Source organism: Cebus imitator, unplaced genomic scaffold (genome assembly GCF_001604975.1).
Source record: "Cebus imitator isolate Cc_AM_T3 unplaced genomic scaffold, Cebus_imitator-1.0 Scaffold46, whole genome shotgun sequence".
In the NCBI taxonomy this organism is placed as follows: Eukaryota; Metazoa; Chordata; class Mammalia; order Primates; family Cebidae; genus Cebus; species Cebus imitator.
In genome coordinates this window covers 4719405-4737303 of record NW_016107361.1, presented here as the reverse complement: position 1 = coordinate 4737303, position 17899 = coordinate 4719405, and the positions used below count along the sequence as shown (strand labels likewise).

General features: G+C 33.0%; 1 protein-coding gene across 7 annotated transcripts in view; it reads left to right on the top strand.

The window, feature by feature from the left end:
* Positions 1 to 17899, top strand: part of FER (FER tyrosine kinase) — a 485340-nt gene that overhangs the window by 225656 nt on the left and 241785 nt on the right. For 6 of the 7 annotated variants that reach the window (XM_017527225.2, XM_017527227.2, XM_037737990.1 and 3 more), the window contains 2 exons: positions 8272 to 8364; positions 17185 to 17388. In XM_017527225.2, coding sequence (XP_017382714.1) covers positions 8272 to 8364; positions 17185 to 17388 — 297 coding nt within the window. The remainder of the gene's footprint in view (positions 1 to 8271; positions 8365 to 17184; positions 17389 to 17899) is intronic. The other variant, XR_001824818.2, reaches the window with a different exon arrangement.

Genomic DNA, 17899 nt, shown 5'->3' with positions numbered 1-17899 from the left:
CTTAACTTCATCATTAATATATAGAATTTTTTTTAATATTTTAATAATTTGAGTTAAAAAACTAATAAATCCCCCTGCCCTCTTGTAGCTTAGATTATATTGTAAGTGCGTGTTTGGGCCTCCAGATATTTGGCTTGTATAACAGAAATATTAGTACCATTCATTGAGATGGGAAACTGATAAAAGGCCAGGTTTGGGAATTATGAATTTAGCATTATGTTGACTTTTATCTGTCTTTTGTGATATCTAACTAGAAGTCACATGGATGTTTCAACATACAAGTTTGGAGCTCAATGGAAAAAGTGTAAGTTGCAGATTTAAATTTGTGAGTAGACTTGGTTCAGGTGTTAATTGATTTTGGGACATGTAAGAGATTACTTAGTGAGAAAGTACAGAGTGAGAAAAGAAGAAATCTGGAACCAGTAGAGCATAGAATCACATTACCATTTAATGACCTGATAGAGGAGGGTGAGCCTGTTGAGGAAACTGAGAATGTATAGTCTGAGAGGTTGGAGGAGAGTGTGCTAGGGGAATAAATGTTTCATGTAGGCATATGTGATCAATAGAGTGGAATTCTGTTGAGAGGTCAAGTTAGAGAAGTGAGAAATATGTATGTTGGATTGGTGAAATGGAGTCTGTTGGTTTTCTAACAACATCTGCTTTGATGTAGTTATGGGGTGACAGCCAAATAAGAGCAGAGTGAGGAATGAGTGGGAGTAGAGAAAATGGAGACAGTGATGGGGCTGATGGGAAAGAACCATTTGAGAAGGGATGGTTGACAATACCTCAGAGATCTGTTAGGTTCTTGTAAGGTGTAAGGTTCTTGCGAGGTCAGGAAGCGAAGAGATCCAAAGGTAAGTAGAGTGGTAATACTTAGATGGGAGATATCTGCTCCATGTTTCAAAAAAGGGAAGGAGATAATAATAGATAGAGAAATAGTGGGTTTGTAGCTTTGAAAAGGCAAGATGAAGAGGTTCCTACCTTTGTAGATTCTTTCTAAAGAAGCTAGAAGTTATGGAAAAAGGTTGTTTTAGACATAAGAAAAGTTTGAAATGGTTGACAATGACAGTGGAGAATAAGAAATGAGTTGGCCAGATATTTAGGGCCCATTTGAAGTTAGTAATCATGTGATACTCCGTAACAGTGTTTAATTGCTTGAGTACAAGCTCAAAGAGAGCAAACAGTTGGATCCATCCAGGATTGGGTTTTGCCACATGGGTGCACCTAAGAGACAGGATAGCAAGGGAATTTAGAGTATTGGCAACAGTATCATTGAAAATGATGTAGCATGGTATCTAAGTTAGATAAAGAGAGAAGAAAGGAGAAGATGATTGATTGGGAGAAAGGAGGAGACTCCAAGACTTAAGAGTTCCCGTGAGATTGAAAAATGGTTACAGCAGAACTGGTTGAAAGCAAACTGATGGGATAGGACATTGTGGCCAAAAAGAGGGGAGGTTTAATTTAGAGCTATTCCATGTGATGATAGTGTCTAAGAAAAGGCCATGACTGATACAGAGTGGACAAACATGTTTCCCCTCCCACCCCTACAGATCGAAAGCTTTGTGACAGCATCTTTTGAGGTGTATTTTGCAGAATATTTTCTCTCCCAAAAGATGCAAGTAGTAATTCAATATTAAGGCTCTGAGACATATTACATTAATGAATCTGTTTAAATTTGTTTAACTGTGCACTTCTAAAATCTATGGGACTACTGAACCTTTTGTACTATGATCTATTAATAACTGTCTAAACTAGGGTTTTCCCATACTTGAGCAATTGTTTTGTCATATGCTGAAACTGTTAAATTAATGGGAATAAGTGAGAATAATTATCACAACATGTGTTTAGTTTATGAAGGATGTCTAATCTACATTAATGTATTTCAATATCAAAAGATTTCCTATTAAAATTAAATGTTTCTGAAACCTAAAAAAGTAAGTTAGTATATTGTTTTGTTAGTGACCATTGTGACATTTGAAGTTGCTTGTTGAAAATCTTTATTACCAGAAGCTAAAGTTCAATAATATGTATGTATATCTATATATATAAAGTAAAAAAAATTATAAATTCCTAAGAAGAAGAGAAAAAGAAAGAAAAGAAAATCTTTAATTAATAATAGATACTCCAGGAAAGCCTGCTATATGAGTTCTATATAATAGTTACCCATGTTGGATTAGTTAAAACGAAAAAGAGTTTATCCACTCATGCTGGATATGCACAGAAGTTCAAACCATGTCGCCAAGAATTTGTTTTCATATTTCTCAGCTCTATCTTCTATTGTATTGGCTTCATTTTTAAGCAGGACATACCAATGTCCCATAATGTGACAGTTTCTCTCAGAGAGGCTGAGGGTGGGACAAGCACTCAGAATCTGACTTCTTTCTAAAATGCATCCCCTAGTTGGATTTTATTAGTTGATAATAGAGGTACAATATTATAAACACTATATTTCTTTATTTTAAATTTAAAATTTTTCTATATTTTTATTAAATCTTAGGATTTTCTTTTAAGTCTTTACATTTCTTATTCCATTCTAATAAATAAAATCTTGACTGAGGCCTTGAAACTCTAAATGTTCCCAGTTACTAGTTCCAGTAACAAAAGGAGCTCTGAACAGATAAGAGGATTATTGATGCATGTGCAGTACAAGAATACTAAACATTAAAACCATTCAGGAACTTTTTAGATAAAGTTGGAAACTTAAAACATTTACAAAAATGAGATATGTACTTAGTAATCTTTATTGTGTCCTTTCGAGGTCCTCTGCAACAAATACAAAACCCATAAAACTAATCTTTCTTATCCCCTGAAAGCCATGAATAAAGGAAAACAAAACCCCACAAAATAAGACATCATACTTTTGAGACATTTGGCCTTTAACTTGTTAAATTATTTTCTGAAGAATGTAGCCTTTAACTGTGTAGTAATTGACTGTTGTAGGAAATGGTAGTCAAAATGAAATCTGTAGCTTTTGACAAATTAGTGGTCTTTTTGATGGACTTTTTAGTGAATAACCATAAACTGTGTTTTTGTGTTTTTCTGGTTTATAAATAAAGGAAAGTAAAATGATGACTAGTATTAAATAAATAACTGGCCTTAATGAAAAGCATATGAAGTTTATATCCAGTTTGGATATGGAAAGTAACAAAAGATGTCTCCATCATTTCTACCTAACAACCAAAATAAGCTACAAAATAATAGTTTTTAAAAACCTCATCAGAGAGCTAAGGACAGAAATAAACCTAAATAAACCAACATCCAGAAAGTGACAGGCCTTTATAGGAAAAAAAGACCCATGATTACTTCCATCCTTGGTGGAACTGTATGAGCAGATGAATTCTCAAAAGTTTTTAACAGATTTGTATCATCAAGTGTAGGCTGATGTGACAGATTAGAATCCGGAGGAGCCTAACCCACAGGGCAAAGCACTGTCTACCCACCAGCTTTTACTCAAGTGTTTTCACTGAGTGAAGCAGGAGATCATAGAAGGAAACTTGAGAGAGATACTTCAGATGAAATCCACAACACATCGGAAAGGTGATGTGTGAGGTGTGTGTGTTGTGGGGATGAGGAGGAGTTCAGGTGGAAGAACTGAGCACTCTATTACAAAATAATATAAGAGCCCCTTTCCAAACTGATTCTCTGTAAGGTTTTGAAGATGCTGACTTGCTGGGTCTTCACAGTCTAGGGCAATGGCCCACCAAGACTAGGCTGGGGAATGGGTATTAGAGCTGAAGTTGTCTTCTTAGGTACATAAAGTAGTGGGTGAGAGCAAAGAGACTTCCATCCCCCACCCAAGAGGCCGTAAAGCTGGGAGAGATCTCCTATATTTCCTAAAGCTGGTGGATCAGCTTTGAAACAGAGGGAGGATGCTAGAATCTCATCTTGGCTCAGCTCTATTACTAGATGAAGGAAAACTGATCTCTCTCAAAGTATTTGTCTGAAGCCTATGGCAGTTGATTTAAACTAAAACTGCAGCAAAGGCTAGACCCAACTAATTAACTACAGCTCCAGCTCTCCAGCAGCCTTACAAAGAAAGGAGTGGGTAAGCCCCTTTCTGGAGGAAAATATTCTTGAATTCAGACTCTACTGTTCTTTTACACAAACTGTCTGGTCTGCAATCAAAGATTATACAACACACCAAAAAGTGAGAAATAGAGAAATATGACCCACAGCCAAGAAAACAGATGGACTCAGAGATGGCCCAGATCTTGGAATTATGAGGCATTCGTTAATAAGAATCTAGTGGAGAAGATGGAAAATATGTCTGAAAATATGTCTGAAAAGCTGGGAATTTCAAGGTGACTGAAGCTGGTAAAATACCTCTATTGCTAGACCTTGAGGTATTTAATTAAATAATACTTTCACTCTTATTACAAGATATTCCTTGTCTCATAATTTATTAATTTAAGGCAAATAGATAAATTTACTGCTGTATTATTATGTCATTTAATTGTACTAAAAGCAGAATCTTAGTTAAGGTACATTAATAATTTAATTTGTAATAGTTATAATTTTTCATAAAAACAAATTACATGGTAGTTTACTGAGCAAAGTCTGTCTTCTCTTGAGTTGTTAAATCAATGAGATGTTCGTCAAGAAGCTGGTTGGTGTGCATCTTGTAGTACTGGATAGTTTACAAAAAAACGTATTTTGATAGAGGGATGAATGAATAGGCAGAACACAGAGGATTTTTAGGACAGTGTTGGCTACATGTCATTGAACATTTGTCCAAATCCACAGAATGTACAACAATGAAAGCAAACCCTAATGAAAACTATGGACTCTGAGTGATAATGATGTGAAGGTTCTCAGTTGTAACACAGGTTCCACACTGGAGGGGGATGTTTATAATGGATGCTGTGCATGTGTCGGAGCAGAGAACATCTGAGAAAATCTGTTCCTTCTTCCCGCTTGTGGTATAAACCTAAAACTGTTCTAGAAAGTAGTCTTAAAAAATATGTTTATCCATTTTGGCCACACATTTGGGAAAAGCACCATGGAACATGAACTGACTATTGAATAGGACAGGAGCTAATTATATCCTTCTTCTTGGGCCTTATTTCCCTAGAGACATCTCATTTAAGAAAACAAAAAGAATAATTTAAGACATTTTACAACCTGAATCTCACCAAACTGTATTCTGTTATATTATAGGTTTCCTTAGCATTGTTATTTTAAACAAGATCTTAATCATTCAGATGTTTCTTTTGTGCATTTGGTGTCTAATTTCATTATTTCAGAAAATGAATAAGCTTGACTTAGCAAGGGGGTTGTCTTTCTTTTAATAAATATTCTTAAATATGCAAGCATCAAAGGGAAAAGACAGCATGACAAATTGAGTTACTAGGGAGTGAATACTTCTAAAATGATTTGCTTTTAGTCAGAAACCCTATTGCTGAAATACATCATTTAGAAACTGTTTTAATACTTAAATTCTGTATTTTGACCTGATGGGAATAGAAACTGTGTATATTTCATTGTGCCCAGCAAATCAGCATCTTCAAAACCTTAAGTTATTTGTTAACTTATAAATGCATTTTTAAAAATGTAGGACATACTGATATTTACAGTATTTCATTTACATTATGGAGTGATTTATAATGTAGAATTTTTTTCAGAAAACAGTCTTCTTTGGGGTTATAATTTCCCTGTATTTATTTCTCACAAAATCCCTCTGAATTTTATGGCTGTTTTGCATAAGATGCCCCTAAGATATTTGGCACTGAGCCTGGAGTTTGAGCATTAATATTATCTTTTTCTTGATTCTTATTGCCTCCTGATTTTAATAAGTAGCTGGCTATTCCTGCAGGGCCAAATAATCACTTTCATTGTTCTGTCCAAGAATGTTATTAGATTGGGTTTATTTACATAAGTCTGTGAGAAATAATATTTGATTTTTGTTTTAAAGACTCACTATTAACAGCAACAAAAAAAGTGTTTCTTTTATGATCAGCCTTCTCATTGGTTCATATTCTAAGGGTACCTCAGGCAAACTGTGACTAAGCGCTCTAAGGAAAGTACTGATTGCCAACTTGGTACCATGAAACTCTTTTCTGGGGTTTCCATTAATGATCAATGCATGTACTTATAGCTGTACTTATAACACTTTTTCTGAGCATCTCATCAGAATATTATTTCATAATATCAGGTATTATTTAAAAACATTTCCTCTCCTTTTACCCCTTCATCTGTCCCCTACTACTTCCATTGTGAGGGAGCCATCCTTTGGCTAGAACTAATTCCTACACCTCCTTTATCTGGAAAAAGCTCTTTGTAGCTTGCCATTACTTGAGATAAGTAAAATGAGTATATCATCTCCAGCCCAGCAGGCCTACAAGCAAATTTAGGCACTGTATTCATGGCAATTGAAAGGAAGTTTTTTAATTTTAATTTTTATTTATTGATTGATTGAGATGGAGTCTTGCTCTGTCACCCAGACTGGAGTGCAGTGGTACGATCTCAGCTCATTGCAGCCTCTGCTTTCCAGGTTCCAGCGATTCTCCTTCCTCAGCCCCCTGAGTAGCTGGGATTACAGGCATGCACTATCATGCCCAGATAATTTTGTATTTTTAATAGAGATGGGGTTTCACCATGGTAGCCAGGCTGGTCTTGAATTCTCATCCTCGTGATCTGTCCACCTTGGCCTCCCAAAGTGCTGGGATTACAGGTATGAGCCACCGTGCCCAGCCTTAATTTTGATTTTTAAAAGTAGCCAGTTGATCCTTTGATGTAAAAATCAACCTGTCAATGAACTCAGCACAGAGTGATGTGTTCTTAGGTAGACTGTAATTTAAAGCTGATATTAGATGTTATGTAGACAGGAACTACATGGCAAATGAGTTTCATGTTTTATTTGTAGAAATCTGGGCAGCAAATGAGCTGGCATTGGTTGGAATGTTTTATTAACCCCATTTGCATTTTGATTATTGCTATATAAAACTTAAGGTCTCATTATTATTTTTGATAATATATTTTTAGGCCTACCTATCTAAAAAGAAACTTCATATGGAAAGGTATTTTCACTAATTGTATCCCATCTAACACACAATATATTATGTTTTGTAACTTAATGTAAGGGAGCAATTTTTAAAGTCTTATTTATCCCATAACTGGACCTATTCATTAGATAATTCTAATCCATTGGGTAATTTTAGTATTACCCACTAGAAAATGTTTTGTTTTGATGTTACTGAAGGGTTTTGGGAGAAAGCATGTGGCCAAGAATGTCTACATTTAGTATTACAGAGATATATCCTAGGTATTGGAGACAAAAGAAACAAGATGTTATTTGTGGCCTGCTTTAGTTGTTTTCCGTAAGTAAAATTGGGCATCACTACTGCTGGAAGACATACAGAAATGGTGTGCTTGACAAAAGGATCACTTTTTCTTTTGTCTGCTGCTGATTAGCAGTTGAAATGTGGTCATCACTGGAAAATTTACAAACCACACATGCTTTGCTGTTTGTGTCTTTCTTATGTCCTAGTTTTGAATTTTTTCTTTTTTCCCTCTTTTTTTTTCCATTCTCTTACCTACCCCATTCACTTATGTTTGTAAAATGGATCTAAAGATTTGAAATTTTAGGACAAGTTTTCTTCGTTATGATATATGATATTCAGAAATACACGTTTTTGGCAAATAGCAATCTGGATTTGGTAGGATTGGTGGTAGGTAGGTCTGTCATTACCTTCTTATTTTATTTCATCCTCCTCCCACCTGCCTTTCTCCTCGTCATCAGAATCATCATGATGGTCATCATCATCATGTGAATCTCAGGGAAACTTCCTAGGTACTGAAGTAAAATTCACTTTTAAAAAATGTGCTCCATATACTTTTCTTCCTGTTTTTTTTTTTGTGATTATTTTTTCTTATTTGAAATCCCCTCACAACTATAGTGCTATCTGAAATATTCTATGTTAGGTAGTTTCCTTATACCTTGTGTTCTTTTTGTGTGTGTTATTTAGTACTTGGTTTTCTGTGAATTTCCTTTGTACTTCTTGTTTTTATCTGCATGAATTCTTTATGAATCTCTATATAAATTTCTATTTTTTTCTTATTCTTTCCCCCAAATCAAGACATTTGTTGAGGGGTCGGTAAAGTAAAATGTCATAGAGTTTATGTGTATTTGGTTATCTTTAATGTCAGGAAGTTCATATTTTATTTAGTTGGAAGACATGATGGATAAGCTGTGGATATGTACCTAAATACATAAATGTATATACATATTGGATAGTTTACTGTTGCTGAAGCCTTGTTTCTTAATCCCTCCAGGAAAGAAAGGAGAGGCTATCAAAATTTGAATCTATTCGTCATTCAATTGCTGGAATAATTAGGTCTCCAAAATCAGCACTGGGCTCTTCAGCAGTAAGTAGGATTAACTTTCTTTGCTACTGAAAATGGTCATTGTCTAGCTTCTTTCTGATATATTAATGAATGTGTGTGCGTGTGCATGTGTGTGTGTGTATGTATAAATTTGTACTTACAGATGGAAAGATAAGTGCATAATCTTTTTGTGTGCATATCAATCTGTCTATAGATGTGTATAGTAAAACCCTATGTATCGTTAACATAGGGAAGACAGAAATAATCTTGAATTATAGGATTTGTGTACTATATACAAATAATTATGAGGAACATTTTATGGACTTTGGGGTCTTATTGGGAGAATAGTATAAACAGTTCTTTTCTAGTGAAGCATAACATTTTTACAATAAGAATTACTCTATATTTTAAAAATATATTTATTTACCTGGGCGTAGTGGCTCATGCCTGTAGTCCCAGCACTTTGGGAGGCTTAGGCAGGTGGATCATGAGGTCAGAGTTCGAGACCAGCCTGACCAACATGGTGATACCCAGTCTCTACTAAAAATACGAGAATGGTGGTGCATGCCTGCAGTTCCATCTACTCAGGAGGCTGAGGCAGGAGAATAGCTTGAAGCCAGGAGGTGGAGGTTGCAATGAGCTGAGATCGTGCCACTACACTCCAGCCTGGCGACAGAGCAAGACACTATCTCTCTCTCTCTCTCTCTCTCTCTCTCTCTATATATATATATATATATATATATATTTGTTTATATTCATATTTTAAAGAACATTTTGATTATAAAATTGAAATCTGTATGATAGATTAATCATTGAAATGTGGGTTGGGCATATCACAGTAGTGCTAGAGTATTAGTAATCTTTAGTAACAGCAGGCTGCTTGGCCATCTAAGATACACATGAACAAACACACAGACGCATTTCTCTAAAGCATTAGGTCTTCTTTTTATTTAGAGAAGGAGATTTTTTTCCCTTAAATACAGAAGTACTCCTGTGTATACACTCCCCACAGCTACCAGTCTAATTTTGATCCTGATGGATTTACCTATACTGGATATTTCACATAAATACAATTATACAATATGTGACCTTTTGTATGTAGTTTCTTTCATTTATAATTCTTCCAAGGTTCATTCCTGTTAAACAGTGTGGTAGTACTTCATTCCTTTTTATGACTGAGTAATATTACGTTGTATAGATTTATCACGTATTGTTTATTCATCAACCGATGGACATTTGGTTGTTTCAGCTTTTTGGCTATTAATGCTGCTATGAACATTCATTTTCATAAATTTATATGAATATATGTTTTTAGTTCTCTTGATTGTGAACCCAGGAGTAGAATTTCTGGGTATATGGTAATTCTCTATTTCAGCTTTTGAGGAACTGCGAAAGTGTTTTTCACAGTAATGATACCATTTTACATTCCTGTCAGCAATATATGAATATTTGATTTCTCCACATTTTTGCCAACACTTGTTATTTTCAGTTTTTTCATAATATAGGCATTCTAGTTGATGTGAAGTAGTATGTTACTGTAGTTTTAATTTCCATTTTCCTAATGACTAATGATGTTGAGCATTTTTTCATGTTCTTATTGGCCACTTATATGTGTTCTTTGGAAATGTGTTTATTACTATTCTTTGCATGTTTTAAAATTGCTTATTTATTGTTGAGTTGTAAGAGTATATATTCTAAAAATAAGCTCCTTATACATATAATCTACAAATATTTTTCTCACTGTTTGGATTTTTTTCCTGTTTCTTGATAATGTCCTTTAGCATTCTTAGGTTTTTGATTTTGATGAAGAACAATTTATTTTTTCCTTGACTGTGTGCTTTTGGTCTCCAAAAAAAAAAGTTGTCTAATCCAAGGTTATGCTGATAATTCATTTTCGTTTTCTTCTTAGAGTTTTATAGTTTTTAAATTTTTGTATATGGAGTGAGGTACAGGTTCAAATTTATTTTATTTTATTTATTTATTTATATTTATTTATTTATTTTGATATGATGTTTCACCATATTGCCCAGGCTGGTGTTGAATTCCTCAGCTCGAGTGATCCTCCTTCCTTGGTCTCCTTTAGAGTTCAAATTCATTCTTTTGCATATGGAAGCATATTTAACTTAAAATCTTTAAAATGCAACAGATATGAATCACTGTTTATGCAAATAAATATACAAAAATTAGAATATTAAAGCATAATTTTAGATAAAATAAAGCAAATGTATTGTAGGTAGTAAAATGAAATAAGAATTAATCATAATGGGTTTTTTTAAATTGGCATATTGATTTGCCTGTTTTTAACAGTATCATTAAAATGTAGAGCTCCCTTTAAAGACAGCCTAATGGAACACTTAGATCAACAATCTTGATAGAAGAAAGAACTTAAGGCTTTAGCTGATAGTTGAATTTATTTTTAACTGAATATTGTATTTGATGTCATCGGTTGTTTAATATTTATTGTTATGATCAGAATCATATTTTAATATGTTATATCAGCTACAAGTATGTGCTTTCCTTTCCAGTGTACTAAAGGGGTTAAAAACACTATTAGTAGTATCTCAGACAACTGAGACTACATTCACATTAGCTTCTTCCCATCTTAAGGAGATTATAATTTTGCATTGAGAACTATCCTTCAGAGACTGCCTCTGAAGCTAAGGCCAGAGGTGTTAAAGCTTGCTGCAATCATGAGGGTCCATTTTAATTGAAAGTCATTTAAATCATATTATATTTAATGAGATCTGTTCCAGTCATGTCAAGAATATTGTCCTTTCTCTAGGGCCATCTATCTACTGTAGAATTTGTATAAGGAGTGGCTGAGCAAATCACTTGTTGCATCTTACAGCCAGTCACGAATACTAGTTGTATCACTGATATATCTAGTGAACAATGCGCCTCTGATAGTAGCACTCTTTGAAAAAAATTCTTTAAAACAAAAATAAAACACATTTTGGTCCAAATGATTTGTTATTTATATAGATATCAGAAGAATTATTAAATTATTCAACAGCAGTCTCTTTAAAATTCATATACACTGTGTTGGCATAGATGTTATTTTAATTTTAGAATTACTTTGTACTACCATTTAGAAAATCAAAATATTGGTAAATGAAAATGTGCTTCCTTTTATATAGAGTAATATTGTAAGATTTGCTTGCTTGCTTGATTGCTTTTTAGAAATGTCATTCAGTTATGTTAAGCTGTACATCAGCTATAATACAGTGTTATGATGCTTGGCTTCCACCAGTGGCTTAGGGGAATGTAACTATTTTTGTGTATAACATAAACTGCTTGCATTTTTTAGTGTTCTCCTTTGAGTCTAGAAAAGTGGCCTTGTACTCTATTAATAAAGGCATGTTGTTAAGTTCAGGTTAAATAGTATACATTTTAAATCTGCGCTGTCTTCTGTTATTCATAAAGTCTTAATTTACCTCCCTCCCTGTTCATTAAGATGTAAAAGAGTGATTAACAAGGAAAAATAAAGTTTTTTTGTATTATATTACTCTTATACACTGAATTCTGTCATGTTGAGGAAAATTATTATTCTATTAATTGCAAGTTTTGAATCATTTGCAGTATCACATGTAATTTTCTAAAAGGACTTATTGAGATTGATATTGTATAATTTGTACTTTAAAGGAGCAAATTTATTGTTTATATGTTTGTTGAGATGCTTAAAACAGGTGACAGAGATCAGGTGTCAGACTGATAGTATAGTTTACATAGGCAATCCCAACTTGATGATAAATGTTTAAATTTACTGATATATGGTTGCATATTTACACAGTGTAATGATATGGTAATATTAGTTTAAATGTGTGATAAGATATTAGCATTGAATATAGTTAATTGATGAAAATGTGTTCTTATTGATATTGTGACACATTTTACATGTAAAATATATTAGCTTAAGGAAAGAATATTTGATACTGAAAAAATAAAACTATAGCAAAATGTGGTAAAGGGATGAAAGAGGATTAGTGAGAGTCACAGGCACAATAGGAGAAGTAACTGGGTAGAAATAATAAAGAGAGAAAAGCATGTCATTACCAATAAAGGATGAGAAAGGGAACTAAAGAAGCCGGCAATAAAGAAGTTGGAGGAAACCAGAAGGTACTGAAGGAAGCAGAACTGTTAGAAAGAAAGGAAGGTAAAAGAAAATTTTGCTAAAGATAGTGTCTCTTATCAAAGACCCAGGAAGGGGTACAAAAGGACAATCCAGGAAATGGGAAGCTGTGGAAGTAACCTGATAATTGAGTTTGGCTGAGTTGTTTGTTTTTGTTTGTTTAGTATAAGTTTTAGGAAGAATTGTATACTAATGCTTATCTCTGATTGGCATGTGATTCTGTATAGTTACTATGCTAGAGAACAGTTTTATTGTTACCTGAAAACCAAACAAATTTAAATTCTCAAATACTGTAGTACCAAAAATTGTTAAATTTATGAATAAGAGTTTTATGGCTAGTTTTGTTATAGAATGCAAATACTATGTAAAGTATTTTTTTGATTAATGCTGTCAGTACATGAAAAAATTACCAATTCAGCTTTATTGCTAAAAAATAAGAATTTGTAGAATTATAGCTAGTCATTTAGTGCCAAAGACAGAACCACTGTTTTAACTTATTTACAGAATACTTCAGACAAACAGGCTAATTCCTGTTTGTCTAACCTGCACACAAATGATCCTGAGGTATAAATACCCAGAATGTCTTATTTTTCATTATTTTAAAGTTAATTCAGTAGATTCAAACTATAACTATTTAGAAATTTTTAAAAAACTGGAAGAAAGAACATTATTTTTTATTTTCATTTTATATTAAACATTTAGTATATCTGTACAAATTAAAAAATTATGTTTACTTATCAAACTAGAAGGGCATAAAATACACTTTCCTACCTATGATTATACTTCCCCTTTCACTGAAAATAAGTTTTACTAACATCAGCCACATTGAGTTGATCAGTGTTTCCCATCTTTTGTAAACATTTGATTTTTCATGTCCTCCCAAAATTTCTAAGTAATATATAGCTTTAAAATGAAAGGGGTCTTATGGAATTAAAAAATAATAAATTTTTAGGGCCGGATGCAGTGGCTCACCCCTGTAATCTAAGGACTTGGGGAGGCTGAGGCAGGCAGATCATGAGGTGAGGAGTTCGAGACCAGCTTGGCTAACATGGTGAAACCCATCTGTACTGCAAGTACAAAAAAATTAACTGGGTGTGGTGGCACGCGCCTGTAATCCCAGCTACTTGGGAGATTGAGGCAGGAGAATCACTTGAACCTAGGAGATGGAGGTTGCGGTGAGCAGAGATTGCGCCATTGCATTCTAGCCTGGGTGAGAGGAGGGCAAGATTGCATCTCAAAAATAAATAAATAAAAATTTATAGAGATGGGGTCTCACTATATTGCCCAGGCTGGTCTTGAACTCCTGACTTAAGCAGTCTTTCCACCTTGACCTCCCAAAGTGCTGTTACAGGCAAGAGCCACTGTGCCCAGCCAAGTCTTAATCCAGTGCTTTAGACCGCTTGGCCATGCTACTGGCTGAGTCTTACAGAATTTTTGAGAAATATTTAAGATCTTGTGAATTACTCATAGTCACTCCAGTATATCACTAAACTAGATTTGGAATAACTTGTTAGACTATTAAATTAATGTTAATAACTAAATTTACATAAAAATAGAAAAGACAAATGTCATTTTTATGGTAGTTAAAAATTTAGAATTTAAAAATGTTAACGTTGAAGTTTTATTTAGATTATTCAAGCTCAGTAAGGGGTTTACTTGTATATTTCCGATGCTGTTTTATTATTGTTTTGCTTTTTTCAACATGGTTTATTGGGTAATTAATTTTAATAGAATCCAGACCAGACTTAAAAAAAAAAACACTTTTTGTTTTGCTTTCTAAAAAGAAGCTTACCTTGTTACTCAAATGATTGAGTAAAGGTATATAAATCTTCATTACATACTTGAGAATTAGCCTGGACTAGGTAAGGAGAAAAAGTAATCTCTTTTTCTCCCACCCCCCCAAAAATATTTTCTAGTGCTGCCTCCTTATTGACTTTTCATTTAAAATAATCTCTTTAATTTCACTAATTCCAGTATGTTTTTGCTGAACTATTCTGTAGGAACAAGATCTAGGGAAAATAACTGGCTAAACAGCTAGCTCAATCAATCAGAACTTACTAAATACAGCTTATTAAATGTACTGGATTGATTGTAACTTTTAAAAAGGAGGTTTCCCTTCCACCCCCATATCTTTGGCAAAAAATCTCAGATAATTTACCAAAGAAGAAAAACCTGTCTCCTGAGGCTGAGAAAGATGGGAATATTTGAGGTAAAAAGCTTCCTTTCATCTGTGATGTCCTTATGATGGGCTCCTGGGATATTGCATTTTGTTGTTGATACATCCTATGTATATTATTATCAAGCTTGTAAAATTGTATTGGAATTTCATTGAAATCATATTGATAAAAATATTCCTTCCAGTGCTTCCAGACAAGCCTTTGAAAGACCTGATATACCCAGACAAGGAATATGTGTGACTTTTCCCTGTGTATGTGTGTATACACATGTATATACACACATACACTCACAGTAAGTTCAGCTTACATTTCATAACACTGTCGTATAGGGGATGAGGAATAACAGATTTTTGAGCTTCCTTTCCTATCCCAAAGAAACTAAGAAGCCTATAGAATTGAAGTGTGATCTTTATGAGATAGCAATATAAGTTCCTTACTATTCAGTTTTTTGAAAACATAGCAACACTCAGATACTTTCTCCCAAACATGTATGGCTTTTCCCCCCAAACATATTCTTCATCATATGCTTAAATGAATTTCGTAAAGTACTGGCTGAGCTTTTGTACTTCATATACCAAAACCGTAATTAGTTCATCAAACTCTGCATTCTCTCAGTTGGAAATAAATGCAAAATTTGGAAGGATAGGTCGGCTAGGACAAGAAATCAATATGTAGCATCCTTGTTTGGGATACTTTCCTGTTATGTAGACCTTTTTGAGAGACAATGATAAAAATAAGTCCTTTGCAAAGATGTTGCATAGAATTTCTTATATTCAATAATAGCTTTTGATTAAATAAGCACTTTTGCTATTGCTGAGACAGAAATATTTCTATTATAATAAAAATTTCAGAATTTACTATAATTAGATGCCCTGTGATAAAATTTTAAAATAAAATTTTTGATTCTAAAGACAAAACATTTGATTTTTTAATAACTTCTTTAATAATTGTAAATTATTAGTATTAGTATACATAGAAACATTAATTTCGTGTAGATTATGTGTTTGTTTTTAAAAGCAATATTCTTTTACTTCATATAGTTGTGGGTAGGTCTTTAGATAGTTTGTTCTTTAAAACAATATTTGGGAATACATTATAACATTTTTTGAAATAAACTCTCATCTTATAAATATGATGTAATAATATTTATCATAGTTTGCAGAGAAATCAAAAGAGTTTACCAAAATTTCCATGTATAGTCACAACCTAAATATATTTTAAAAATTCAGAAATGTTATTTAATACAAGTGGAAGGAGTAAGAATCAGAATGTAGACTCTTCTTTGAGGTCTGTTTGGGACTTTTCAAGTTTTTTTTGTTTTGTTTTGTTTTGTTTTGTTCTTTTAACTGACAGAATGGGTTTTAGATAATATGAAATAGAACTTTGAGCAGCAAGTTTTGAGCCTCTTCAGTAGTACAAAACAATGAAGGCTATGTTCAAAACTATTTTTTACTTGCTACAAAATTACTATACTTTGACCCTACATAGAATTTATATCAGCCTGTAAAACTTCATATATGAATATTTGCTTTTTATTATTTATTAATATTTTATTTTATTTATTAATTCTGATTTTTCCAATTTATAAATTACTTTCTCATGAGGCATTGTCCATATTGTATTTTGAGAACCTTAAAAGTTAGTGCAAATTATTACACCTTATCCACAGAGTACTCTCTATCTGGGACAGTTTAGTTCCTATGTGCCATAAAAACAACAACAACAATAACATTTTTAATTGTAATCAGAAAATGTGTGATTTAATCTACTCTCAGCAGATTTCAAAGAAATACAGTCATCTCTTAATTATCTCTGCCTTGGTGTTAGCATTTGGCCTCTTAAAATAACAGATAATTTGCTTTCCCTGCCATGCTTATGGTTTATAACTCTTCCTTTCCTTATTTTTGCTATGTGTTTGTAATTGTATGTTGGTGGTTTTCAGTGATGCTGTCTCTCCCAGGGCTTTATCTATCATTGCTGTGTAGAAGCAGGACCAGCTATGTGGCAGAGGTAAGTCAGGTGTGTGAAGATAAGGACAGGAAGGCACAGAAGCAAGGCAGCATCAAATAAAACCTGAGACAGTGTTCCTGGAACATGTGACACTGCTCACGACCTCTGTGATCAACAGTTAATGATATAAAAAAGAAAGAACTCAGCTTTTCATTTACATAAAAATTAAGTTGTTTTGTGATACACTTCTCTGTTACTTCCCCCTGTTTCTTCATAACGTCTCTGGTTGATAAAATTTAATATATAGATTTATTTTAGGACATGGTGAATAAAATTGTTCATGCTAACTCTAAATGCTAATATTGTATCTACCTTTGCATGATAGATAAAGTATTGAAGCATATGTATTTGTGGTAAACTTAAGCACCAGTACTTCAAAAGATATTTTCTTTAGCAATTATGAACGTTTTAGGTTCATCGTATAAGTTTTAATGGTCAATTAAAGGGAGGAACATTTGTAAGAAGCCTTTATATTTGCTATGAATTTTATTAGAAAATAGTATTTTCTCTAATTTAGTTTTTTTTTTTTTTTAATATTTGTTTAAGTTTTCTGATATGATCTGCATCAGTGAGAAGCCTCTGGCAGAACAGGACTGGTACCATGGTGCAATTCCCAGAATAGAAGCTCAAGAACTGTTAAAACAACAAGGAGACTTCTTGGTGCGAGAGAGTCATGGGAAACCTGGTGAATATGTCCTTTCTGTATATTCTGATGGACAGAGGAGACATTTTATCATACAATATGTTGATGTACGTTTCCAGTTTAGTTCATATGTATATTTTGATGTAGTTCATTTAAAAATTATATTAAAATAATGAATGGTTTGTAATTAATGCCTGCAAAACATGAAATTTAGCACTTATTTGTTTCTGAATTTCTTAAATACAGTACTTCAAAATTTACTAAGATTTAAATACTTTTAAAGAAACATGTATTTAGTAATATTTTAGATTAAAATAGTGTTTATAAAACCAAAATGTATAGCTATTTAAAATATGTTGTTAAATTTGAACATTAAAGATATTTCAAATTAAAACTTAATGTGATTATCATAAATTTTTTTTTCCAGGAAAAACTTAAGTTTATGAAACTTGTACTTTTGAGATTGGAGCTTTGAATTGCTTTCAGAATGGTGCCATGAAATAATTTTAAGAAATTTTTTACCCAATAGTGATAATGAAATTTCTTAATGAATGGGATGATTATTGAATTGGTTTTTTGAGCCATTAAAGATTAAGGTTTTTTTTTTTCTCTTCTTTT